This window comes from Molothrus aeneus, chromosome 11, assembly GCF_037042795.1.
Source record: "Molothrus aeneus isolate 106 chromosome 11, BPBGC_Maene_1.0, whole genome shotgun sequence".
Taxonomy (NCBI): Eukaryota; Metazoa; Chordata; class Aves; order Passeriformes; family Icteridae; genus Molothrus; species Molothrus aeneus.
This window is the reverse complement of record NC_089656.1, coordinates 7,909,445-7,937,379: the sequence shown is the minus strand read 5'-3', so window position 1 is coordinate 7,937,379 and position 27,935 is coordinate 7,909,445. Positions and strand designations below refer to the sequence as shown.

The 27,935-nt window shown below is 38.7% G+C and overlaps 1 protein-coding gene across 3 annotated transcripts in view; it reads right to left on the bottom strand.

Annotated features, from left to right (window-relative positions):
* The window catches only part of PHKB (phosphorylase kinase regulatory subunit beta), a 66,972-nt gene that overhangs the window by 12,825 nt on the left and 26,212 nt on the right, over positions 1–27,935 (bottom strand). For all 3 annotated transcript variants that reach the window (XM_066557173.1, XM_066557172.1, XM_066557174.1), the window contains 15 exons: positions 27,006–27,203; positions 26,375–26,432; positions 24,397–24,474; positions 22,342–22,500; positions 19,231–19,325; positions 12,292–12,347; positions 12,033–12,126; positions 8,490–8,573; positions 8,197–8,301; positions 7,400–7,482; positions 7,229–7,319; positions 4,818–4,879; positions 4,567–4,729; positions 3,678–3,759; positions 1,530–1,587 (listed from right to left, as the gene is read on the bottom strand). In XM_066557173.1, the coding sequence (XP_066413270.1) occupies positions 1,530–1,587; positions 3,678–3,759; positions 4,567–4,729; positions 4,818–4,879; positions 7,229–7,319; positions 7,400–7,482; positions 8,197–8,301; positions 8,490–8,573; positions 12,033–12,126; positions 12,292–12,347; positions 19,231–19,325; positions 22,342–22,500; positions 24,397–24,474; positions 26,375–26,432; positions 27,006–27,203 (1,466 nt within the window). The remainder of the gene's footprint in view (positions 1–1,529; positions 1,588–3,677; positions 3,760–4,566; positions 4,730–4,817; positions 4,880–7,228; positions 7,320–7,399; positions 7,483–8,196; positions 8,302–8,489; positions 8,574–12,032; positions 12,127–12,291; positions 12,348–19,230; positions 19,326–22,341; positions 22,501–24,396; positions 24,475–26,374; positions 26,433–27,005; positions 27,204–27,935) is intronic.

Genomic DNA, 27,935 nt, shown 5'->3' with positions numbered 1-27,935 from the left:
ATATATTTAGTTAGAACTCATTAAACTACCAGTTCCATAAAAAGCTTCTTGTTCTCTTCTCAACACCATCTTAACCAAAGGCAGGTAAGAGATGCCAGCTCCTCTCTTATGACATTTTCATCATTTTGCAAGATAACTTTGGTAATTTTTACATTTACTTAAGGAAGAGTCAGAAAGATTTTGCAAGAGAAAGTATAACACATAAAACCAAAGCCTTGCTGTGTGTTCCATGCTGAGGTAATATTTTGCATGTGCAGCATGAAGAGACTTGTGTCACCTGCCAGGTTAAAAACAAGCTGTAGCTTCTAAGAACCACATTTTTCCATGTATGCAGGAGGTGGTTAAAGATATGAATACATTTAATAATAATTTCCTGACAAAATACCAACCTAACAGAACTGTAATTGAGCTTTTCTAGCATAGGTTTTGAGGCTACTAAGGATCATTTATTCACAGAGATGAGGAATAAGCTGTAATATTCTATGGTGTTAGTAAAAAACTCAAACAGTTGATGTTGATTCCTGTGAAAACTGCTACACACTCCTTAAGATCAAGAGCAAAGCATTTCAAAAATGCATTAGCTGATACCATCAAAATGCAAATAAGCAAAAAAATATCTCACAGAGCTGCACTTCAGATTTCTGGGCACTTTACCTGTTTCCCATGTACCAGTAAAGTAGTAATATGTGGGGTTATAGAAGAAGAAAATTTCTGTGCAAATGCAGCACTGTAGCGCAACACCAACCTATATGTGTGTCACATGGCAATCAGGGAAGAGAAATGAAAAACAGTTTACATATTTTGTTCCTAAAAATACTTCTGATTTTTATTAATTACAAAAAATACCACCAAGGTATTTTGGGTCTACCTCATTATTGGCAAAGGCCCACTTAACTGCATGTAGAAACAAAAAAAGAAAAACATATTTATATTTACTGACCTGTAAGGAATAGTTACAGAGTGAGAGAACAGAGTTCAGGACAGGCTTGACTTTGATAAAAAGAAATTAAACTTCTACTGAGCTTCAGGGCAAAGAAATTAATAAACAACATGTAAATATCAACCTACTTGCTGAAACCTTTTAAAGTTATTGTGTCAAAGTCAGGCTTAAAGCAAATTACTTCAGGGCAATAATTCTGAGTTAGTGCATCAGATTAAATGATTTATATCTTATCACCAGCCTTCCTACATGGAGCTATTGACAATATTTTATCATGCCCTGTAAGAAATAAGAATATGAACATTCTTCTCACATTATTTCAATGTAATGGGGCCTGTGTATTGGCAACAGCACCCAGTGCAAAACCAGCCTATTGCTTTGTATTTTAAAAGATAACAGTAAGAAACTGTTTCTTAATTTTTTAAGCCTATTAAACCAGACCTTCAGCTGCCATGCAGCAATACAACTGTCAGGAATGCTGCCATTTTCCCCCCTTTAAGTGTGTGAGAACCCAGCCTTACTTTCTATAAAAACATTAGGAAAACAAAACTGGTGTAAGGCAGAAGGAACATGATATTTGTATACAAACCAGAGCTTTCTGCTGCCAGCTCGTCTGTAGATTCTTTCAATGTGTTCAGCAACAGTACCTTAAGGGATTGAACAAAGAAAAGAAAAACAAAACACAAGCAAAAAAAGATGCACAGGCTATCATTTAATAGTAATAAGGCAAGTTTGATGAGACCAGTTAATTCTGAAGCTGCTTTAGTAAAGCACTTATCTATTATGCTGTACATCTAAAATTCAGATGCAATCAAGTCCCCTGTCTCCTAGTTTATGTTGTTATGAAAGAGCCAAACCAGATTTCAGCTGAATTTGCTGTGCCTTCTGTAGAGACACCTATAATATCACCTGTTCTTGCAATATATTGGAGAAAATTAATCTACACAGAGATTTGGCCTATAAAGGTACACCCATCACAAGTACATCCTCAGACTGGAGAACCTCAAGTTCTTCAGCCTCTGTGTTTAGATTTATGTGTTATTGATTGGGTGATTACTCATGTCAGTCTCACAGTCTCCATGCACAGAACTCTTAGGCAGTGGCTCAGCCCCTTCAATCCAAGGTGCCTGTTAACAAGGTTATCATCCCCACCATTTCATATGGGATGGCACTGACAGGTCTGCACAAGTCAGCTCTGAACACTCAGAGGCACAACTGCACTTTTTTTGGATTTAATTGATTTCAACAGCATTTTTAAGTCCATCATCATGATCCAATGGCTGGGTTGTAATGGTAACACTGCTTGCTCACAGAGGTTAGGGAATCTGCCCTGAGCTGTTTCTAGAGCAAAGAACACAACCTACAAAGGACTAAAGGAAGCTCCTGAGCTCCCAACACTACAGGTGACTGCTGGAAAAGGCCACTGCAGAGCCCACATGGCCTAAGGTGCAGACTGTAGCCACAGCTTGCAGCAATGCACTGGGTTATCAGCCAAGGGGTTTTATCCCACTTGAGGTGGCTTTCCACTCCTGTGGGCAGTTTTGGGCACCACAACAGGGGAAAGATAAAAAGATATTAGAAAGTGTCCAAAGGAGGCACAGGAAGATGGTGAAGGATTTAGCAGGAAGCCATGTGAGGAGTGGCTGAGGTGACTTGGCTTGTGGAGCCCAGAGCAGAGGAGACTGAGGAGAGCCCTCACTGGGATCTGTAACATCCTCACCAGGGGCAGCAGAGGGGCAGGAGCAGATCTCCTCACTCTGTGACCAATGACAGGACTCAAGGAAATGGCCGGAGTTGAGGCAGGGGAGGTTTAGGTTGAATATCAAGCAAAGGTTCCTCACCAGAGGCTGGTTGGGCACTGACCAGGCTCCCCAGGGCACAGCACAGCCTGACAGAGCTCAGGCAGCTCTCAGGCACATGGGGGGATGGCTGTGGTGGGCTGTGAAGGATGATGATCCTTGTGGGTCCCTTCCAACTCAGAATATCCTAGAGGTTCTATGATCTTGTTAACATAGCAATGCAGATATAATGTATGTTTATGTCCATATGACAGCTCTTCTCCACATGAAGCAGCCATCTCCTACCAAAATTAAGAAGCAGGGCTCTGTAACATGAGATGGGAAGTCCCATTGCTTGATGAGTAACTAAGAGTTACTCATACTATTTGATTTGAATAGCCCTCTTTTTTCTGAGTAATCATATATAAAAAGGCAACTAAAAAGCAATCTTTGGGAAAAAAGACAAAACACCAAACTTTGCAGCACAAAATCCCAAAGCCTCAGTAGCCTTCTCAGAATTACATTACAGGAATTTAGACCCTGTGCTCTAAAACAAAGCCCTAATACAAAACCAGAGCTTCAGAGATACATTGAACTGAAGTGAGATTACATCAAAGCAGAATAAAAATTCAGTATAAAACCTCATATAGTACAGACTATTTATACTTTTGTTTCTGTTTTCTTTGTAAGGGCAAATCCTGTAATTTTTTTCTAATCTATGCATACAAAATTACAACCAGATACAGCACTGGCCTACCAACAGTCTAAAAGCATTCATATATCCAGCAGCTCATTCCCCACCACACCATCAATTTGCATCTCCTATTTAAAGCAGAAATTGCTCTAAATGGCAGAGAAAAGAGCTCCACAAGTGCTGGCAAGCACAGCTATTATTCATGTTCATTGCAACTGAACACAGAGCTGCTTCCTCAGAGCAGTGACATGGCAGGAGCTCTTACCTTCCTTGGTGATGAAATTCGGCCCTTCCCTTTTGAGCAATATACTCGAGAGCAACACTTGACTTGCCAGGCAACTGCAGTCCTTAAATAAAAACCAGCAACAACAGAACCATAAACAGCCTTCAGATTGTCACTGAAGCAAAGCCAGAAGAGCTATTAAAAATTTCAGGTGAAACCAAAGGGCCTTTTCTTCTTTTCAATTGAAGGAAAAGTATAATTATTTTATTTTCAAGGGGATTTGACAACTATTCCATACCTGTGTGTGCTGTCTCCTTGTCACTGCTGCTTGCAGAGCCTTCTCTGTGGGTCATATTAAGCTGTAATAATTTGACCTTGGAAAAGTTTCCTGACTTTTCATTCTCAGGTCCTTTAATTTACAGCAGAAATGCTTGTAATGAAATAGGGAACCAAGCAGAACACTTGGTGTGTTTGTATCAACACTAGATCTAGAACAGTTACTGGAAGTTTTCCTCTAGGTACAGGAAACAAGTGGCAGATTGGAACCATCCCTTGATGCCATTAAGAAGTTCCCAGTCCATTCAAGTGAATACCCACTGCTCAAGTCTCTTTTGATAAGCAATTTGTCAATAAAATATCTGTTCTTAGGACACATGCAAATGGATCCAGAGGGTCACCTGGCACCAGGGATGACTGGGGCACCTGGCAGAACTGAGAGCCAACAGTTACACTTGAAGGGCCAGGGAGCTCTGTGATGAGATAAAGAGGAGGATTCCCTGAGTATGGAGAGGAATATCAGATATTTCATATTATTAGCTGTGCCCCAACACTGATCATGCTGATCTAAGGCTAAAGGTAAAAAGAGTATCAGCACAGAATTTCTTATTTCACAAGAATGAAGTTACATTGTACTTTTATCAAGTTTTCTTACATCAAGTTTCTGCAGGATCTCATATGTTGACTTGTTTTTCCAGTCATTAATATTTACATCTGGTTGCTGTTCAAGTTCAGAAGCATTGGGAGTACTAGATTGTCTCTTGACTTTTGAATGTTTTGGAAGATCCAGCTCCTCCAAACTCTTAAATACAGGAGCCCTGAAAAATAAGTATTTAATTTCTTCATGGTTCAGAAAATATTTTAATAATCACATAAATCATCACCACTATTTTCATATAGCCTTACTCTTCTGTTTCAGTGATGCTTAGGAAATCAAGTTGTTCAACAACTGCTCCAGAGATTAATGTCTGCAATGAAAAATTGAAAACAAATTTTAAAATATATACATAACTATATAGCTGTCTCTTAATCTCAGTATGTTGCTGATGGTTTCCACAGAGAAAGTAGTTTTGTTATCTACAATTCCAAATATTTTACACTTTCAGAGTATTTTTGCTCTTTCATGAGGAAAAAGAGAGCTTAAGGCAGCAGAAGTCTCTTGGGGCTGCTGTCTCCTTTTTGCTCATGTTCCATTTTCTTTTGTCCTGTCCAGCTTCATCCAGCACTGCCCACCCCAAAGCCAGGGCTGATGGAAACACTGAGACTGAGCATTTGCCTTCCTCAGAGTCCTGCACAGTCCCCACGTTCTGGAGCCCACAGCTCATGATTCCAGGGATGGCTGAAGGCCAGGAAGTTTTCCTGTCAGCCTCACTGATGTTTCAGGCAAGCCCTACAAAGAACATTCCCACTCTGTGCTCATTCCCTAATCCAAGCATGCCTGGCCTAAGTTTGCACATCAAATGCAGTTTACAAATACTTCCATCTCAAAAGATTACAGAGTTGAAAGTCAGTGCTGCATTTATCTGATGCAGTCATTACAATTCATTCACTCTGAATTTATAGGAATTCCCCATTTATCTACTGCCAGAGGAAATGTATTGTACTACAGCATTTTTAAGACTGCTTTTGATTGGTCTCATTAGCTAAATAAAACTGAGTGTGTTTTGTGAACTTTTATATTCCATTTTCATTGTACATGAGTTGCAGTAAAACATTGATCTGTTACACTGTGAGATGACAGAATATAAAAACCCTGCTTTGCTTTTATTACTGGTGCCATTCATTCTTTGCCTTGCACATCTGCTTGAACACATGATGACAATGAAAGTAAAAAACAGGAAAGAGCTACAAAACTTCTGAGCATACAAAATCTTAAATTAAATCAGATTTGGTATACTTTACAGCAAAAAAAGAGCCTTCACCCAATTAGAGATACACATTCTCTCTCAGGCATGTTTAACATGTGCACCTAAATGAAGCAGCTGAGTGCAACTGACAAAGATCAATATATATTTTGTTGGAATAAATGAATTATTCAAGAAAACACCAGGAATTAGACCTGCCCCCTGTTCTTTTCCCAAATCCTCCCCTATAATGAAACAAGACTGTTAACAAAATGCCAACTGTGCAGTAAGACAGAGACTCCAGCTCAGCTGCTGCAGAGGCACAGGGTGCCCAGCAGGAAAGGCACCCAACCACCTCCTCCATTGGCCTTCAAGTCAGACAAACATTTGTTTGTATCTTCCCATGTGCTCTGTTTAATGGCTAACAAATAAAGCAAAGACCAGGGACTGTCCACCATCTTAAACCCTTTAAAACAACTCCTTACTTTTTATATTGGAAAAAGAATCTTTCCAGAAGGTCAGTGAGTATGGAAGGCAAAGTTTACTCCCCAATGGCTGTCCAGTGTAGTGCTTAGAGTAAGGACACAGGTAGATGAAGAAACTTCTTTTCTGATAAATCTTTCTTGCAAGGCAAGAAAGTCATTGCAGTCAAATTTAAAAAACAAATAATCAAACCAAACCACAACAACAACAACCCTGTAGCCAAATGAAATGTTTTCCATGGGCAGTAATGGCATTTGCTCTAGGAAGAGTCAGTGGTACCAGGGGAGACTCCATGACCTGCATGTGAGCAGGAGAAATACATAAATACTTAAAGATTGCAGGGATATCTTAAACCATCACAGCTAGAAGCATTTCCTTTCCCAATGACCCAGCTCTTCTACAAATTAATGATCTTCTAGGGAACAAGAAGTCATTACTCTGTCTTTAGTCTTCTCTCTTACAAAAAAAGTATAGTTCAATAGGTGCAAACTAAGATTAACTACCACATAGGAGTAGGTAAAGTCAGCACCTGTCTTGGTAATTTTCACATTTTAATGAAGGAATGTTCCTGCTTTAAGATTCATTCAAACAGTAAAGATGTTAAAACTAGATCTTAGTTCTTGTAAGAATTTTAATATATGTGAAGCACTTTTTTTCCCCCCTCTGTGATTACCTAATCAAAAGAAATCCCTCAGTGCTTGACACTGTGGCTTTATCCTTTGGTAGTAATTTCACAAGATTGCCTAACAAAAAACACCCCCTTCCCTTCTGAAAATCCTCTGTGAGGATTATGACTTTCAAAAGACACATCAAAAGGAATTAAAATAAACCCATGTTTCTGTTGAGACAAAACAAACAGTACTAAATGTCTTGACTTCTTATTTTTATGAAACTAAATAAAATCAGAAGTCACATAAAGCCCCAAAGTAGTAAGAATACATGTAGCAGTACCAGGAGGAAAGAACACAAAAGTCAGGAGAGACACCTTACCTGTACTCTGTCAACGTGAACCTTCACTCCTCCAACAAGTCCCTTTCTAAAGGCTGCCAGCATATCTAATATGGGACTGAATCTGCTCCCTCTGCAATTTGAAACAGAACTCCATGAATCTTGCCCTCAGGTAAGCCCCACACTGCAAATGCTGCTTTTCTCCCTCCCTACCTGATGTTGTCCTCCCGGATGAGCACCACGAACAGGGGCCGGCCGTGCATTTTCCAGTACTGCTTAATGAACTGCAGGGCATTCTGGGCAAGGAGGAGCCTCAGTCACAAGACATCCCAAAGAACACAGCCAGCACAGCCTACCACAACACACAGTGCAAGACAGCAGGGCACCTACAGCCCTGAAAACCCAGCAGCTTAAAAACACCTCGGCTGCTAAAGCACCAACAGATTTCTGCAACAGAAAGCTGCTGTCAGGCCCTGCTATTCCCTAAGTGTTCTGAAAATACTCCTAAGAAAATGAATGGATCATGGAGCAAAGGATGAGACAGGGCAGTGCTCTGAACTACAGGCAACAACCTAGAAAATGTGTGTGGGGATCCAGGGCTTGAATCCCAGCCACTGGAAGGGGAGCAGGTTTTAATATTGGTGCAAAATCAAGTAGTGTCTGCTCCATGTAAGGCTTTCATATCTCCTGTAAACACCAGTCTTGTTCCTTTTTTCAGGCAAGAACATTTGTTCTCCCAAAGAAACTGATGATAATTTGCTTGCTGCCCTACAGCATTCCCAGTCACTTGGGGGGCAGGTTTTTTTGTCACAGAGAGATACTCACTAGAACTCATACTGGGCTGACATGACATTTGTCTCAATACACTTTCTAGCTGCAGGTTTATTTTTGTATTATAATAATACACACTGTACTGTGTTCCCCTTTCAGTCTTCTGTTTCATCAGACTGCACAGTTTATTCTTCTACAGACTATTTTTGTCAGTTACTCAAATGAAAAGTTACAAATACCTTAATGTCATCAATCAACATCATAACATCCTGAGACATGTAGAAATCACTGAGATCAAAAATGATCGAGTAGCAAACTACAGTCTTCCCCAGGATTCGGTAAATCTGTTGAGAAAGAAAACTTCCATTAATCTCTTCTTTAAAACATCCATCAGAGCCAAATACCAGGACTTGAACGTCATAAAATATGCACAAAATAATATTACATTTCAATTCTAGTTAAAATCACATAGACTAAATGTTTATCTGAAATATTTATCAATAAGGAGAATATAAACTTTTCTTGTAATAACCTTTGATGTTCCAAGGCATCCTATGGGTCTGTCCGGTCTTCCAGATAATCCCAATTTCTCATTGACTCCCAAATGGAAGTAAGCCTGTGAAAAAGAGTCATGAAAACTGATAAAAACCTAGATAGCAGCCTTTTCCATCTCCTGCCACATCTCACAAAGAAAGCTGTGTGCAGTCTGCTTTGATTAGAAAATGATTCAGAAAATGTGGCTGCTATTGCTGTTCAGGGCTGTGTTTTCTAAAAAACACTTGTTGTTTCCTGTATTAGGTCTTCTTTTTAACTTCTTGCTCTGATTACTTTTCTATTCTATGTATGTAAAATATTTATTGATTTTTCAAATTGCTTATTGAAATAATTTTTAAAGGATCATTTGCATTTATTGGCGAGGCAAATTTGCCTTCTGTAATGCTTTTCCAGAGTGGATACAAAAGTAAAAGAGTAATATAGGAACCCTTTAAATATCTTTGTACAAATTTGTAAAATTAATGCATCAACAACACAAGCAAGAGGGAATTATCTCATTATTCACAGCTTGATTCTTATTAGTTATGTATGGCTGTCATTCAACTGATACAATTTTGCAAAAATAATTTTCACTTATTACACTGTATCAGTATAAAACCATAAGAAAACAACTAATCTGAGAGCAATACAGTATAAATGCATCAGTTAAACCTGACTGAAAGATGTAATTTTTCCTTACTTGGCCTGTTTTAGGTAAGGAACTCACCATTACTGCAGAATATTCAGAATTCTGAACATTTTCTGAAGTTCAATCTTTTTTTGTGTTATAGGAAGATAATTCAGAAGCAAAGAAAGCAAACACTTGAAGAAACATTACACTCAATAGCTTTCTATTGCTGTCAGCTTGGGGCCTTCCTGATCCTGCCCATGTTTCTGCACTAATACCAAGAGCTATTTAAAAAAGAAAATAAACAAAATTACCCACAAGTCCTGTTGATCCAGAGTAAGGAACTGGATTCAAGTGGGCAAGGATGGAGATGTCAGAGCACTGATAGCCTTCAATAACCTACCTGTGCATAACAAACAATGCTGAACCTCTGCTGTGGTAAATGAGGGAGACTGGAAGAAGGGCAGTAGACAGGGCCAGTTAATACCTAAAGGACCTTTATTTTGCTGGAATGCAGAACATGAAACGTTTTCTTAACAAAAGCAGAACTGCATTAGCATTGCAATGTTGTCTGTTTCCCTGAGGCCCCTGTGGGCACACAGGCTACTGCAGCAGGTTCCTCCTCTAGTGAGAGTTCTCCAGCCTGATCTGTTACAATCAAAGCTCAGATGCAGCACCAGGCACAATTCATTCAAGTCCAGCTGCTTCAAGCACCTTTGGGTTTTTTTATTAAAAAGCCCTTCCATTCTGGATTATTAAGCTGCTAATAGCAAGAAATGGCTGTGAAAGCAGACTGGGCTGTGGGGTTGATTTATGAGCATGACCCAAAATGCAGCTGTCTTGCACACCATCTGTTTCTGTGCTCCCTCTCCTCCACTCAGTCCATGCCCAGGGGTGTTCTGCTCCTCTCCTGTGCTGTAATTCCACTCCACATGTACTTTTTTCCTATGTATTACATTTATCTTGTCCCATTTTATTGTTTATCTCTTCCTTCTCTTTTCTTTCTTCTCTTTTCCCCACTGTCCCCACTTTGGATATCTTTACATGACTTCAAGTTCTACTTTCAGTCCCCATCCATTTGTTTTACAGCACTTTTTTGGACACATGCTTGTTAATAAGTCTAGAGATTTAAACTGTTATCATGTGCTACTAGAGCAGTTCAAAAGTTTCTTATAAAATTAAATACTCCTTAGAACTGACAGCATCAGAGTAGGAAATATTGAGATCTGTATTTTCCACAGATCAACCTTCTATTCCCCAAAATACATTGATTGTTCCACTGTTGGCTTCCTTTCCCCTCAAAGGATGACAAATACTGCCAGGAGCTTTTGTTTCTTTGCTTTTTGGTTCATTTTGGTTATTGGCAGAAGCCCCAAGATCAAACCCCAGTTTTCATAACACCCCAAACACTCTCTTTACTTCACAGCTCTGGCAGAGCCTGTATTAGAAGAAGCCCATTAGGAAGAGGTTTTGTATCAGGTGAATTAATATTTTCATGGCACTCCTTTACAAAGTAAGTTTTGATGAGGCAGCTGTACCTACTCATCATAAGGATAAAGGAAGTGTCAGAATTGCCAGATGTCTCAACAGCTTTAGAAAAATAAATCCTAACGCAGACTTTTCTATAGCTAGGAATTTAAGTGATAATAATAAAACTTAATGAAGGTCTCATCTTTTTGGCAGGGAAACCAAAAAAGTGATGGATGACAGAGAGACAATGTATACCTCTATAGTAAAGTTATGGAGTATTCATTTGTTAAACCAAAGTTTCAGTACAGAATTTCAGGACAGATACAGACAAAGAGAACATATTTTGGAATATATTATCATGAAAGCTAGTGAGTAAAAATGGGTTCAGAAATGAACAAGGATGAATGGAAACACAGCTTTTTCTCTTCCTCCTGTTTTAGTCCTTCTCAGGTGTTAGTGGCAGTTGTTATTTGGGGTAAGCATTTTTCTGAATAAGCCAAGTTTAGCACATCCTTCATCCTCAGAAACTTAAGAAACCCAAAATATGTTGCTATATTCTCTAATTTTGGGTTGACTTTTTTCCTTGTGTCCTACAGACTCCTGATACATCGTGGCATTGGCCATGTGACCTGATTTCTGAGGGAGAGCCCTACACAGTGACCTGTTCTACAATGGGACTGGCGAACAGAATTTGTCACTGCACTGCCCCAGACATTCATCACTCTTGTGTGACACCATTTGCACAACACAGCATCAGCAGGAGCTTTGTGTCTGACCTACAGCCAGGACCAGCAGGGCCAGCCCAGGCCTGGCAGGATGGAAGGATGTGATTGTCCCTCAGGAGAGTCCTTGCCCCAGTAGAAAACAGAGCCTTCAGGGAGGATGAAGGGGATGCTGAAGATGATCCTTCATCCCATTAATTTCTAACTGTGCTATGTTAAATGTGCTCAGCTAAAGGGGTGGACCAAAAAGGATTTCAAACCCAAAACTTCCTGGATATAGTCAATCCAAGGGAAACCAGTGACAGAGATGTGGATATTGCCTGTTCCAGGGCTGCACTATGAAATCCTATCATGGTTTATGCCTACTGCCTTAATCCATTTCTTTGACTATTGCTTACTTGCTTGTTTCTCCATCAAGATTCATTCAGTTTACCAAGCTACTAATGTTATTAAAATTTTATTATTCATTCATTAGATTTTGAAAGTGGCTCAGGCAATAAGTGCAATCAGATAATACAGAACATGTGGGCTCCTACATTGCCCTGAAAGCTGCAGGCATCTGTAACTTCCAGTGCCAGCACACCCTGCAACTGCTTTAGGAGGACAGAAATATGTAAACATCAGCTTAGGGAGATACAAGGCTAATAGCTTGATGTATATCCTTGTTTTTGTAAAAGAAATACACAGATGGATAAATAATTTTAAATGCAGAGTTCCTTACTTTGACAAGTTCTTTCTGAGCCCATATCTGAATGGGTTCCACCTGCTGGGGAGTCTGAGTCTGGATTCCATATGTGTTCAGAAATACTTGCAGGCTGCAAATGAAATACAGATACATTTAATGACAAATCACAGAATAGTTTCAATAATTCTCTTGCCAGCAGATGTATACAAGTAGCAGCATTTTATTCCACACCATTTCAGATGTATTGTTCAACCCTTCCTTAAAACACAGGTACTCAATAAAAGTAAATACATACCGCTGGCTTTCTGCTATCAGGGCCACATGGACCACCAAATCATTTTCTAAGGGACCCTGCAAAATAATGACAAAATCATTACTGGCATTGCTAACTAAAGATTTTATTCAATATAGTATGTATGACCAAGGACAATGGCTATTCAAACAATCCACAACTATGACAGACAGCACTGTCTGCATTGCTTTTTCTTATGGTGTGAGCAAATTGAAAGATTTATAAATCTTAAGACTCCAGGAAGCCTGTCCTACCAATAATACTCTGCAAGACACATTTTGGAGAATTGGTAATAAACAGATTTCTGGTAATAATTACACTGCTTGGATTAGTTTGGGGGTTTCTTTAATTAAGAAGAACTACATAAGGAAAACATTCTATTCCATACAAAAATTTGGAATTTATCCAATCAATATATCTCCTATATGCCTGATATGACCTAATGCTTTGATAAATATTTCTGTAATGAGTGAAATTATTCAGCTTTTTGGCTAAACAACAAAATTCACTGAGAAATAATGACCTGATAATTTCAAACCTTTACTCTGAAAAATTGTCATCACACAGCTGCTCTTCAGTGACATGAAAGACATATTACATTTACTGGAGACAGCTGCATTTCCTTGCACTGCTTATTACACTGACACTTCATGTTTGAAATAAATACCAGTATTTTTCATCAGGAAACCATGCAAATAGGAGTGAATTCAACATGTTGGGTGAAATCATTGACTTGACTCTGGGTCTCAATCTGGCAATTCACCTTTGCTGTCTCTGGCAGAATGAGCTATGAACAACCCCCTGGTCCTTGTTCACTCCTCTGGCATTCACTGACTGTAGAACAGCACAACTAAGAGCAGCTTCCATTTTCATTGCTAAAATGCTTTTGTCTGCTTTTGTCTAGAAACTACCAGAACATGAATGACAGATGTTAAACACATCTTCTATCAATTGTATAAAAGACAGCATTTTTTGTGATGATAGAGGGATAGACATTGATTTAGAATGAGAAGTTCAGAGGGAACACTTGCTCGCTCAGGCAGCTGTGAGCTTTCATATCAATAAAGATCTTAGGGATTTGCAGAAGAAATTCTTGGTAACTTTTTCCCAGAAGTCTGTCAGCACTACATTTACACTAAAAATTCTGGACTTTTTGCCACATGAAATAAGTTTCTGATGGAAGTATGTGCACAAAGAGACTAGATGAAGCAGTCAGAAGTTCAAGCAACATTAGACTTTCCTGCTCAGAATAAGATCATTGTGCTATCACTTGTATTTATACAAACAGTAGGAAAACTCAACCCAAAGCTCAGCCATAATCATTGTGTATAAAACAAAAAGCAGAAGCCCCCCAACCTGAAAATGAGAGAGGCCCTTCCAAGAGTAATGATTTGCAGACAGCCTGTGATCTAACCTGGGCAGTGTCTTTGAGCTCAGACTCAGTTCCCCTCTCACTGAAGAGCTGAGCAGGACTGTGTAAGCACAGCCTGTAAATTGTACATAACCCATGAGTTCTGCCTCTCACACACAGCCAAGGACAGGATTCATTTACAGCAGCCAATAAATGGTGGTGCTAACACAGGCCAGAACTACATAAATGCAGCTACAGCACAACTGGCACACAACACAAAATCTGTGTGAAAAACTACTAGACCTTTGAAAGTATTGTGGAAAAAATATAACTATCATTACAGTACAACTACAGGATTGCTGCAACATTAAACAGAAGGTTACTGTCACTGTCATTTGACATGTCACAGCCTGGAGGATCACAAGTAGTGACCTAGAGCAACACAGATCAAAATAATAGATAAAACACTCAAAAAAAGGAAGTCACCTTTTCCGGTGATGATTGTGCTATATAGTATTTGCTGTGTATTTTAAAAAAAGAGATATGGAAAAGTATTAAACTGCTGAATATTCCACTAAATAAATCTTCTTGTTAAAAACTCCATTTTAATGTCTTAGCTTTCTCATTTCTAATAAGGCCAGCTCAGGTATTGTTCCCACAACATCCATCACTGTCTCCCCAAGATGCCAGGACAGCCCCCCTGCCCAGGCTCCCCCTCCTGCCTTGCGTTGCCACCTTGGATCCTTGGCAGAAGGATTGGTTTCAGCTGTACTCTGCATGCTGTGCAGATGATAAATATACTTCAGAAGAACAAGATAAAAGACTGATTAGTTGTTCTTCCTCTCCAAAAGGAGGGGGAAAAAATTAAAAAAAAAATCAGTTTTTAACAAGGTTATAAACTGCTAGAGGTAGGATAAAGGGAAAAATCCCTGACTCCGTTCCTGGCACAAGGAGAGAAAGCAGCTCAGTGTCAGCCTCTCACTGCACAGATGTTATCACTGTGCCTTTCTGCTTACACTGCCAGGAAACCTCAGAACTCTGAAAAAACCCCATTCATTGAGCATGTCAGAAAGGAGGCAGAGCATTGAAGAGCCTCGATGGAAATGGCACCCACCGGGCTTCCCAAGCACACAGAGTGAGGAGAGGCAAACAGGAACAGCTCACAACAGGAGGGGCTGCACTGCACCCCCATGACCCCTGCCTGCTCCTGAGCCACACCCCAGCTGTCCCAGGGCACCATTGAGCACTGCTGAGCACCCTGTGCCCACTGGCACTGAGCTCCTGGCAGTGCTGAGCACCCTGTGCCCACTGGCACTGAGCTCCTGGCAGTGCTGAGCTCCTGGCAGTGCTGACCTCCCTGTGCCCACTGGCACTGAGCTCATGGCAGTGCTGAGCACCCTGTGCCCACTGGCACTGAGCTCCTGGCAGTGCTGAGCACCCTGTGCCCACTGGCACTGAGCTCCTGGCAGTGCTGACCTCCCTGTGCCCACTGGCACTGAGCTCCTGGCAGTGCTGAGCACCCTGTGCCCACTGGCACTGAGCTCCTGGCAGTGCTGAGCTCCTGGCAGTGCTGACCACCCTGTGCCCACTGGCACAGCCACACCAGCCCCTGAAATCAAACACAGCACATGTGTGTGCCTCAAATTCCCAACCAGCAGTTGGCAGGTTTAGAACTGTGTTAACTGTGGTAGGCAATTGTATTAAAGGGAATGAAAGCAAGAACATGTTGACAATTAACATGACAAAACAAACCATCCAATATGGCTCCATCCAAATTAGACATGGTCTAATCCTAAACATAAAAATCTTAAAATATCTCAGTCTATCCAGAAGTAATAATTTTAGTTCCTTATTTATATGTTATCTATTTCCCTGAATAAATAAAAAAACCATGCAGTCTATTATTTTGACTACTCTCTTCCCAATTCTCTTCATCACTAGTCATTAATCTTAATTCCCTGTACCTGAAATGAAATCTTTACAAATGCTTATTAACTCTACACAGCAAAACATTAAAAGAATACAGTCATCACAGGCAGAGAATCCAGCTAATTAATTGTAACCCTAAACACATGTTTCAACTTAACTCAGAACATGAAATAATCCTACTCTGGCAGTTTAGACAGATTATGATTTTTTGTTAAAGATGAAATTTACACAAGACAGCAATAAATCACCTTTCACATGTGCCAGTAAAATACAAAACAATTCCAGAAAACCCCCACCCTACCTCACTCTCAAATGTTATTGTTACCATCCAGATCCTCTCCTACACCACATCCTCCCAAAGAGAATGCAACAACCCCAACCCAGTTAGAATCTCCTGGATCTGGAGCACTAAAGAGGAGGCTCAAAAGAAGCTCCTCTAAGGAATCCGGTTCTAAAGAGTCTCCCTGAAGCAGAATCCTGCAGTATCTCCTTTCAAAGTAAAGGGAGGATGGATGGTTCCACTTCTTTGGAACTCCTGGAGGGAGTTAGGAGTGCAAAGCACACCCAGAGTGCCCCAGGGTGCTCTGAACACACTGAGCCAGCAAACACAGCCCTGCTCCAGCACCACCTGGCACTCCCCCAAGAAACAACATATGGACACAGCCCCCTCAAAGTGGGAAATAACAGCTTCTGGCATTGAATTAGGTGAAACAACATTTCCTTCAAACTATAAACACACAAAATGAGTACTGGTAGCCATTATGGTTCTACTGTACTGCTCATTTGACACCTCAGTTTTCTACAAGCAATGAGATTGTCCTTGATCTGATTTTCTGATGCATTCCCAGCTGTAATTATACATAGTTATATACACAGTTTTCATAGCACTTTTACCTTTGGAAGTCTATATCACCTTACTTTCCTCTACCTAATTCTTCATTGATGCTTCTAAGCTGTAAAAATAAGGTTGGAATATTTGAAATACTTTCCATTGCTTGCTTCAATCTACACTACTATGTGGGTATCAGATATATTTTTGTAGTGAGACCAAAGCCACAAATATATTAAATTAATCACATTATTCAGTGGCGAGTGTTTAGAGTTTATAATCAATGCAACCACAAAATAAAAACATGCCTACATGGAATACATATTTCTTGAAGAAATATTTACTTAGCACAGAGCTTCAAATAAAAATTTAAAAAGGCTTCTTTTTGGTGCATCTCCTTTCAAAATGCAGTATCACAACAAAATTTATATACACAGGCTTCTGAAATGTTTACATATCCTTGTTTATTGCTTACAGGAATAAAATTTAATACAAATGGAAATAGTTTTCTGTTCTATTTAACTGACTAATTCCTTAGCTATATGGAAAAGAGAAGACATCATTAAAGAGAAGAAAGTACTTTTGATTTCTAAAGACATCATTAAGATGTGCTGTGCTCTCATTTTGTATGGTATTTTTAGTCATTTTCCCTGCACTTTAAGGCAAATATGATACTGATTTTGCATAAATTAGCTCAATTAGATAAAATGGCATAATCAAATATTCAGACAAACTGGTTAAGCAAATCTAAAACATGGATTAAAAAAGCCAAACTCAAGATTCTTGTCTGGAACTTGAAGACCTTTGCTGGTACAGCTCTCCTGAGTCATGTCAGGGCATCTTTAACCTTCTCTTAACAAAGACCCATTTGACATCTGCATGAAGGAATATTTTGCCCTGATACTGTAGCAGTAAAACCACCCAAAATACTGCAGCAGCTGTTTCAGTACAAACTACCCCAAAGAAATCCCACAACCTCCTGGCTGCAATGCCAAAGGCCTGATGCCACAGTCTCCATTTCCCACTAATTCAGGAGAGCATCCCTTCTTTCTAACCCCCACTGGGTACCACATCTTGGATAGTTTTGGCATTTACATATCAAAGAAACACATCCACAGTCCTCTATGGCAAAGGAGTATCACCACAGCTATCAGCAGACATAGGCATGCTCAGAATTTCCTTCCTTCTTCATGCACTGCCTGAAGATGAAGTAAAATATCAAAATGCAACTGTTATTCTCAATGCATTTGAAATACTTTTAAAGTCCCTAGTGCATTGCTGAATTTTACTGGGTAGCTGCATTTTACTAAGTTCTTTAGTGACTCACTAAGTGGCCCTCAATGTCTAAGTCATGAGAAAATAAATGATCATTGCATTATTTATTATCACTTTTGGGAAGCTCTCAGAGCAGAGGCTATTTCTCTCTGAAGATCTGGAAATGGCCTATCACATACTGGGTACCCCAAATCGTTGTAAAAATGCTTTTCTGCTAAGACACTTCCTGATGAGTCACAGAGTGCCTTCAGAACAAAGCCTCATCTTCTTCAAAGTGCTCAGCTGTGGCATATTAAAACTGACTGGTTGAAGAAGCAAAGAAAGAGGAATCAGATGGGCTGACTCAACACAGGCCCCTCCTGAGGGCACCCCAAAAGGGGCAGCAGCCCCCAGGTTCTGTCACATTCATAATCCCATGATGTAGAACAAACAAAGAAACCAGGAACAAAGGACATCACTGAGCTTTCATTGTGTCACAGGAACATGGCAAGTGCTGCACTGTGAGCAATGAAAGTCTCCTTATGAATGAACCAACAGCCAGGCACATGGATTACCTTGGAAACAGGAAATAGGAGCAAACTGAGGGGATAAGCAGCATTTGGATAGAACAAGAAAAACATTGTTTAGTTCTGAACTTGGAGTGAATCTTAAGATAAATACTTCATCTCTTATGCTTCAGTAACAAATTCACAATGCTGAACAAGGAACTTCTTAATTATACATTCCTTATACAAAAATAAAAAGGATGAAACACATCTTTGAGCTACACATTTCCACAGTTCTTACCTGTTTAACTAAAGGAGTCCCCTGCACACAGACATGTACATATCTTGCTGTCCCATTCACCACAGATTTGAATTACCATGTTTCAAGCATTCCCCATCCCTGGTCACTCATTCCTACTGTGCATTTAATCCAAATACAGGAGCACATGGAATCACAGAATCATTAAAGGGCCTTTACAGTCATCCAACCATTGAGCCAGTACTCCTAAACCCACACTGAACCCTGTCTGCCACATCTGCACATCTTTTAAATACCTACCTTCAGGGATGGTGTATCAACCATCCAAAAAGAAAAAAAAAAAACCAAAACAAAAAAAAACCCACCCCCAAAACCCCAAAAACCAACCAAAAAACCCCAAAAAACCAAAAAAAACCCAAGTCCCTCATTCTTACAGCTCTTAGGAGCTCTAAATACAAAAAATATTAATATATTGCAGTTGAAATTACTTTGAAGGAATAAGAAAAGCAGGTTCATTCTTGCCTTCCTGACATAACTTAAAACTCAAGACACATACCTATTCATTAGCAGTTATTTATATTTACATTTTATCTATCATTTTGACTGCATTACATAATTTGAAGGCAAATGTTCATCACTTCCTCAAAACCGAAGATGTTATAATCTCCTTTTGAAAGCAATCCTCCATCAATTCAGAAAATGTACACATACTGAATATTTTCCTTGCACTTTAACTGCAATATTAGAGGACCATGAATAGCACTTAGATGACAAATTTTCAATATCAATATTGTAATAGGAAGCTGATGCAGACCTGGTTGGAGAACCTCATGCTGACGTTGCGCTGGTCCTGGGGAGCCACGTAGCGGCCAATGGGGTCCAGATCTTTAGGACTCACTAATTTATCAGCTGAAAGGAAATGAGAATAGAAATACAGAATGACTTCAGTACTTTCTGCAGCTTTTCTAAAGACATATCAGCTTTTGTGTTGTAGTTGGTTCTGCTTTGTTTTAGATCAATGACTTATAAAAGCATATTCTGAAAAATTCAGAATTCTATTAATTTTAAAATGGATGACTCAAGCTTTGTTCTTGCTACAGCTAATTACAGCACTGTAGTATAAAATCCCAAGCCTTTATTTGCTCACAAAGATATGTTAATAGATTATATGCAGACAACAGACTCCACAGCACAAGTCACTTACAAAGCCCTTAATCCAAAACCCTGGAATTATTCTAGAGCTTTAACTATAAACTCAATAACCAGCAAAACAGCCTCTATCTCAAGGTAATCACATGACTTGAATCCTGGAAAGAACAAGAGATTTCAAAGGTACCTCTCAATAGGGTAGTTCAGGAAGAAATTGTGAAAAAATCTAATTAAAAATATTTGAAATCTAGCAGTTTCTACATGGAGTTTTTTTACATGGGGGAGAAAAACCCCACCAAACCTAAAACCCCAGTATTTTAACCTTCTCCTGAAAAAGCACTCCAATAAAAATACACTATTAAAAACTTTCAACAAATTCCTTGAATACAGATTCATAATCCAGTATGAGCTATTATACCCTTAAAATAAGCTTTCTCCTACCAAAATTGTATTTTGACAGGAAACTGTCCAAACTCAATCTAATTTCTAACACAGAGTAAGTCACAATATATCAATAGACTAATATAAATCTTAAGCTAACTGCTAGTGAATATTCATCACCATTATCACAAGTACAAATGTATTGGACTGCAAAAGCAGATTCCTTTGTTAGCTCCCTATCTGCATCAGCAGCAGCTGACAACATTTAATCCATTTGGTCTATAAAAATATTGCTAAAATTCTTAGTTCTAGGCAGTACTGAATCCACAGAACAAGATACAAGAACTCTAAGGGAAAACAAAGCAAAGTGAGCTACTAAACAAAAGACTGAGTGAATTTTCAGTTGCATGAAACAGCTGAATACCAGGGATTCCTTTCCCTTGCTCCAAAATGGGGACCTTAATACAAAGGTTTTACAAACCTCCTCATCCAAAGCAAGAAGGAAATTCTGTGGAAAACAGCATCACCACCTGCAAAACACATGCTTTTTTCCTTCATAAACAATTTTTTCAGTTGCAGAAATGTGCCTTCCACCAGTGACACACAGGCACTTGCACTCTGTTACTCAGCATTTGTAAGCAAGATCAAGATTTTGACTGTTTCTGTTTGCCCCTCTGTGGGAGGGTAAGAATGGACTCAGGCTCACATGGCTGCATTTAGAGACATTTGGACCTCAAGAGGCAGAGCCCAGGCCCAGAGACAGCAGCAGGGGCTACAAAGGTGGTACTGTGTGCTGCCTACACAGCACGAGCAAGGAGGCTGAACAAACACAGATTAATTGATACCCTGGAGGCAACACCATGATTTCTGAATGGATAATGAAATGGGAAACCAATACCTTCCCAGATATCAAAGTATTTGGAGCCAGGCTTCCACTTAATTAGCAACAACCAACAAGCAAAGTAAGACACACAAACACTTTCACCAAGGACAAGATTGTTATTCAAGTAGCTTTTCACAGTAAGGAGCAAAATTGAATGCACCAACTCTAAGTTAATAGGAAAAAATGGAGTTCCTGATATAACAACCTCTGATGAACACATTGCTGTAAGATCTCCAAAGACTATGAGAGAAGCAGGGAAAAATTGCACTGAAATTTTGAATATTTTGAAAAAGAATATTTAAAAATAAATAAAATAAAAAAGTAGTGTGTAAGAATGTTCAGCAAAGAACTGAAACACAAGAATGTTTATGTAACACAAACAACAGCTAGAAAACTATAAATAGAACTTATTTAACCAGCATTGTGCAGGTACAGAAACACACAAATATCAGACCAATACTAGCAGAACTACTACAGCAACCTACATACACATGGGAGGATTACTTGGCTAATACTCCTATAAGATAAATTATTTTTTTTAATTAATAGTGAGATTGCCTGCATTTACTTTGAAGTGTTGGCACAAAGTGGTATTTTGCAAGGAATACAGCAAAACCAAACAGGTGGAGTACCAGACAGACTCTGTCCCTCTATACCTAAAGATACATCCACTGTTCTTGCCAACTGCTGAATTTTTAAACTCCTCTTAAATTTCTCTCATTTTTATTACCAACAACCTGTTTTCCTTCTGTGTTAACAGAAAAATAGTTTCCAGAACTCCATCTACTGATTACTAGGTAACTGCTGATCATGTCTTTCTCCTGAAAGAAATACTAAAGGAAAAACCCAACTGTGAAGATTTTTCTGGATTAAACATTCTTTTTGCATTAGCCTATAAAATCATTTCAAGTGCGACTGAGAGTTTGTGACTGAAATTCACCATAACAACCTTCACTGGTCAAACTTTGACACGCACATTCAATTGCTCATACAATTGAAAAAGGGTAAAAATAACACAGATGAATGAATCATTGCCTTTCTCTGAGACTGCAACTACTCAAAGTTTCAACTTGTCTTGCTTAAGCAGTCAATAATTTGAATTAAATGCCATAAATCATTTACAATGTAATGTTAGTTCATAGGTGTTTGCATGAGGAGAGCAGGGTTAAGGGGAAGAGTATTGCAGTTGGGGCAATGATTTTTAGTGTATCTGTACACTAAAGCTGTATCAGCTTCATCACTGTACAGATGAAGCTGATGCAGTTAACCCAGATAGCATCACATTAATATATTCGGTCATGAAGAATAGGAAATAAGAGGGAAAGCCAGAAAAAAAAGAAAACTGTCATCATGCTTAGATTTTCAGTACTCTATGAAATATTCCACTAAGCTTTATAGTATGCAGCATAAACCAAGAAGACTGCAAAGCAATTTTTATCTGTCACAGATAAAGGCAGGGCTAGTCTGGAGTGAGGAGGAAGGCAGGCCAAGGGTGCAGGAGGCAGCTCTCACCCAGCAGCTTGGCAATGATGTACACGGCCTGGCCCCACAGGAACAGCTTCCCGTCCCGCCCGTTGTTACTGGGGAAGCGCCGCTGGCTGCCCGGGCTCCTCTGCTCCAGCTCCACAAAGTCAGCAGGCACGTAGTAATACTTGGGGACAACAGGGCACCCTGGGGACAGCAAGCACAGCCAGAGAGTAAATATCACTGCCATCACTTGATTGGAGTCCCCTAGGAAAGCTGAAGTGGATCCAGACCAGGAAATATTGCACCCCAGTAACAGTTTGAACAGAGATTGTCATTCGTTGTTATCTCAGTGAGGAATCCCAGGGGAATGTTAAACTACTTTGGATTTCACCAGACATTTCTTCAGAACTTCTTCCCAGAACAGGTATGTTGTCTGTGCAGCACCTTCTGTGCAAACTAAAACTAACAGAAGGCACCTGAAGGAAAATGCAGAAAGTCTTAACCAAAAGCCATGAAAGCTTTTGGACAGGTCCCAGTGAAAGACTCAGGGTGTTGTGCCCCCAGTTAACACAGGCTCAATATCAGACAACTCTTTCTAACTAAAACTCCTGCTCAAAAAAGAGTCACCTTGGTTGTGGATAATTTTATTCATCAAATGTTTAAAATGAGCACTTGAATCTTGAAACATCATGAAACAAAATGGCATGACTTCTCTACTAAAGATACATACCTTGTATCTAGAATTATGCCACAGGTATTGCTGATCATTTTCAACTTTATTTCAGAACTTTTTAAGTGGACATGCATCAGGAATTTAGAGACATGATTACAAAGGACTGACGTAATTATATGAAATTGAAAAGCAAATTAATATGCTTCCTGCATAATTGAATTCCACCTTAATATTGCTCTACTCCTGAACTAATTTGGATAAACAACAGGTGATAAACAGAATAAAGCTGTAGTGTCTTACTATTTGCTTAGAAAAAAACCAAATTACTGGGAAGAAGAAGAGAAAAAAAAGGAAAAGCAACAGTTATTAGAGATATTAGATTCAAATGAGTGAGGCACCAAAACACACCCAGAAATTTTAAGATGGGACATTTGTGATGACATGCAACAAAAGGAACCCCAAGATTAATTTAGTGTGCATGAACCTTCACATACTCATTATTAATCAGAAAAAAGCAACAACCAGCAAGAAAAATTTGCTACATAATGCAAATTTGGTAAGGAAATGTTTGACTGCCTTACAGAAATTAGTTCACTTCAAAAAGTTTAAAGAACAAGGCATATTCTGCATGCACTTGTGTAACTGTACCACAGATGTAAGAACAGGTGACTTAAATGCTGAGTTTTAAAATTGGATTGTTCTGTTCTCAGGCCATTTCTTTTCCTCCCACTCAAACTTATGGCCTTTTTCTTTTTTTAACTGAAGTTTGGATGGCTGTGCCTGTAGGCCACCTCTAGCCTTTTCTGCAGTGCCACAACAATTCTGAAGGGCCCAATTTAATAAAGAGAACATTTATCATAAAATGATTATGTAGCCACTTTCCCAGCTCTAAGGTAGAAACAATTTAACACGCATATACCAAATTATTTTTTAGAGCTTGCAAAATGAAGTGACAATGAATGATGAGAGTAATTCTCAACTGGGTCCAGGTGGGACATTGAAACAATCTGACTGCTGGAAGTTAATATCTGCCTGAAAAGGAGAAGTGAACTTTGTAAACAATGAAACAGAGGTGAAGGAGGGGAGGAATGACTGGGCACAGTGTAAATCTTACTTTAGGATCACATCAATTGTGATAATTAAAGTAACATTTCTCTGGAAAAATTCTACTGATGTTTCCAGAAAAATGTTACTTTTATTATCACAATTTATGATGCAATATATCTGCATAAAAGAGGTTATTTTAGAATTAGTATTTTTCCACTAGGAAAAAGTAAGGACATGTTGATGTCCTTACTTCTCATTTGCTCTGACCACAATATACATTAGGAAAGTAATTAATACATTAATAGGAAAGTCAGGATTTTTACAATTTCAGGTCAATAAAAAGCTACAATTGTTTCAGAAGAACAATTTCCAGATAATACCTTCAGGTGTATGTTGAAGCAAAGGGTCCAGAAGATCCTGATATTCCTTTACTTGTGTAGGATTTCCTCTAAAAATGCCTAAAAATAACCAAACAATAATTGATTTAATGGAAGAAATAATTTTTCCATGACCTCAAGGTTCATAAAAGAGGAATAAAAAAATCCAGTGCTTACTTTTCAAAACTAACTATTAAGTGCCTACACAGGTAATAGCTCACAAAAAGGAAAAGACTGAGCTGTAGATCACAACAGTCAACTCCCTGATGCTGCTTTTGGGGAGACACTGATATGTTTGGGACTACCAGTCCTTTAAAAGCTGTTTTAGCAGAATATCCCAAGATGAATCTGATAAATACTAGCATGAGTAATGTCCAGTTCATGGAAAGTTCTTAAATGATAATATATATTAACAATACAAAATCGATTTCTGTTCATCAAAGAAAAAATTGATCTATTTGACAAGCAAGGTGATGTTTTAAAGCAGAATATTTTTTCACATTCAAAGTGGAACAAGCTAGATGAAAACTTGGCATTATAAATCTTATACTAACATTCCCTTCTTCAACCACCAAATCTTTTTTTCTTTCCATAGCTCTTTAACACTCCATCCAAACCCAAAGCTTCACAAGTATTGTTCACCATATCTTCAAATCTTCCTGAGTATATACACAAGAATATTTACAATCACCAAGAGACACAAATGCAATCAAAGTTTGCACACAAAAAGGTCTGTTTCAAGTGACACACTGAGCATTTCAAAACACTTGAGGATACTGATGACATAGGAGCAATCTCTGCTCCTCCCACATCCTTGTCTTTTTGCCATTGCTGGGGATACATTTCAGATTTTGCATTAAGGAAGCTTGTGGATTTGGAGCTATTTGCACAAAATCTACTGACACAATTGTTCTATTTCCTAAAAGTGTGGTCCATGCAAAAAGGACAAGGACAGTACATGCAAAGTATGTAATTTTTAGGGTTTTTTTGGATACAAGAAGCGTAAAATGCTTTTTCTATTCTTTTGTTAGCCTCAGTTGAAGATGACTATCTTTTTGTTCTCAAAACTGCAAGTGGGCAGCATTAAATGTCAGTGCCTTTCTCCTCAGTTTTGGGCCTCACTCTTTGAAAAATGTCAAATATTTCTTTAGAAATATCAATTGTGAAACCTTATTATATCTTCAAACACAACATTTTAATCTGTGGGTGGCCACTGAGCAGTTGGGGCTGATGGCAGATTTCTGTGCCCCTCACTGTCTTTATCTGCAAACCATTCAATGTGCTAGAAAAGATGGACAGATTTTAATCCATTTAAAAATCTTTTTGACAATTGTAGCCCTACTCATATTCTTATTCAGACTTCTGTTCTATGCAAGTTCTTGCTTCCATCCTGAGATCACTCCTTGAACTCCTTTGGTGTGTCTCCTGTCCCCATGTCAACACCGAGGTAGTGTCATTTTTGTTGGTTTTGTTTTGATTTTTTTATTTTGTTTTATTATTCAATCAGACCAACTATGTGAAAAATTGTGGCTAGAAGGAAATTAAACCTTTCCTGGTTCCCTTTCCTCTCTTCTGAATTCTGATTGAATTGCCACACAATGCTCAACTTGAGAAGCCCTGGTGCACATTGAGTGTGGCAGTGTGCTCTCCCTCCCTTTTCTTTCCCATGCTGCTGTGAAGTTCTGATACATCTGAAAGTTTTTCAGGCTTAAAAGGCAATGCAGGATAATGCCACAGATTGAAGCTTTTAACAAACCCTTACTAAGTTATATTCTAAAACAGTTCACATTAGAAATGCTGAAATATAGCGGGTTGGGATGCTTGGGGTTTTGTGAGCCGGGAGGCAGAACTCTCAATGAGATATTTAGTGCCACTGCATTATGGTTTATTTTGGCAGGACAGGAAAATAATTTTGTATCTTTCCTCTAAAAGCTCATTTCTCTTATGCCTTTAAGGAACAGGAATGTAAAGCTATACTTACCATCAATTATCATGAAAATAAAAAAAATAGGGAATTCACACTCGATGCCATCAAAAAGCTGCAAAGAAGAAAAATTAATCAGACATTTCATCATTTTCATTTAAGTAAATATATATCTGAATAATCCTGCAGAGTAATTTCCTGGCAACAAAAGGCAAACTTGAATGCAAAAATATTTTAGTACATTTAGTATCACTTAATTCTGTGGGCACTTTAACTGTGCCTTTACATCTGCTGTGGCTCGTTCTCAAGCAGAATATTTAAATAATCTACTTTTCATTTTTCAGAAAGAAACTATGGGGAAAAATATAAATAAATTTTCATTTAGATAACCTTAACTGATAAATACTGTGATCAAAAGCAAAATTGTTTTCCACACACTCAGACTGTAGTCAGCTGTGAAATTAAGTGAAATGATAAATAATTTCCTTATTTGTTATGTGAAATCAACTGTACCCTAAATGTAAATGAAAGCACATTCATTACAAAGCAAGCCAATGACTCAATGCTGACTCAGCAATCTCTGAAAACTGCAGATGCAAATTCCAGCAGGCATCTCCTTGCCTTGGAGGCGCTGGGAGTCCCTGAGCAGGGTGGCTGCAGGAGCTGAGGGGGCAGGGGCAGGATTTACCTTGATCTCCGCTGGTTTGTAGTAGCGCCGTGTCCTGTCCTCCAGCGCCGTCCTGTAGCCGTCCCTCAGAAACCTCTTAAACCCGTATTTGCCTTTCAGCTTCCTGATAATTTTATCTAGTGTCTGACCAAACAGAACCTCATCATCCAAAGCAAATCCAGGATAACTAAGGCAGGGCAGAAGAGCTGCATCAGTATTCTGTAGCAGAGGGAGAAATGACATTACAAATTTAATTAGATCCCTGACAATTATTTGATGCACAAACAAAGACTGTTTAACTTACTAAGTGAAATATACATTTGGAACATTATCTTATCAAAAGCATAGTGCTAATATAGGAAATAGTGTGCAAAATAAGACTTCTTAGGAAGGATCAAGATAAACTACAAACCAAATGTGCAGATATACAATTTACAAGATAACTCATTTAATTCAGAATGTCACCTGTTTTACAGCTGATAATGTGCAGGCACATTTGAAAATGTAAAACTTTGTGTTTTGGAATTTTTTTGTTTGTTTTTTTAAATACATTCTCCAGATTATTTCTGGAGGAAACACAAACATTTGGGTGTCATATGCTCAAAAAGAAGCACAAATATTTCATAAAGGTGTAATGCTGAGAAGCATCTATGATTAAACCATCATTTCTGAACAGCTTTTTCAGAAACATTCTTAGGGTACTGGAACAAACAAGCCTATCTGATTTACAATTAAGAAGATAAGGGAATAATTCCAGGAAAAAATATGAGAAACCTTCTCAGGAACCATGTGGATCTCTTATGAATCAAAAACACCAGAAAAATTACTAACTAGTGCATCATCTCTGTGGGTAAGCTTCCAGAAGCAAACAGAAAAATATAATTTTCTGCTGATATAGTCAAGATATTTAACAATTTAAAATTTCTGCCAATAAGACTGACAAAAACCCAA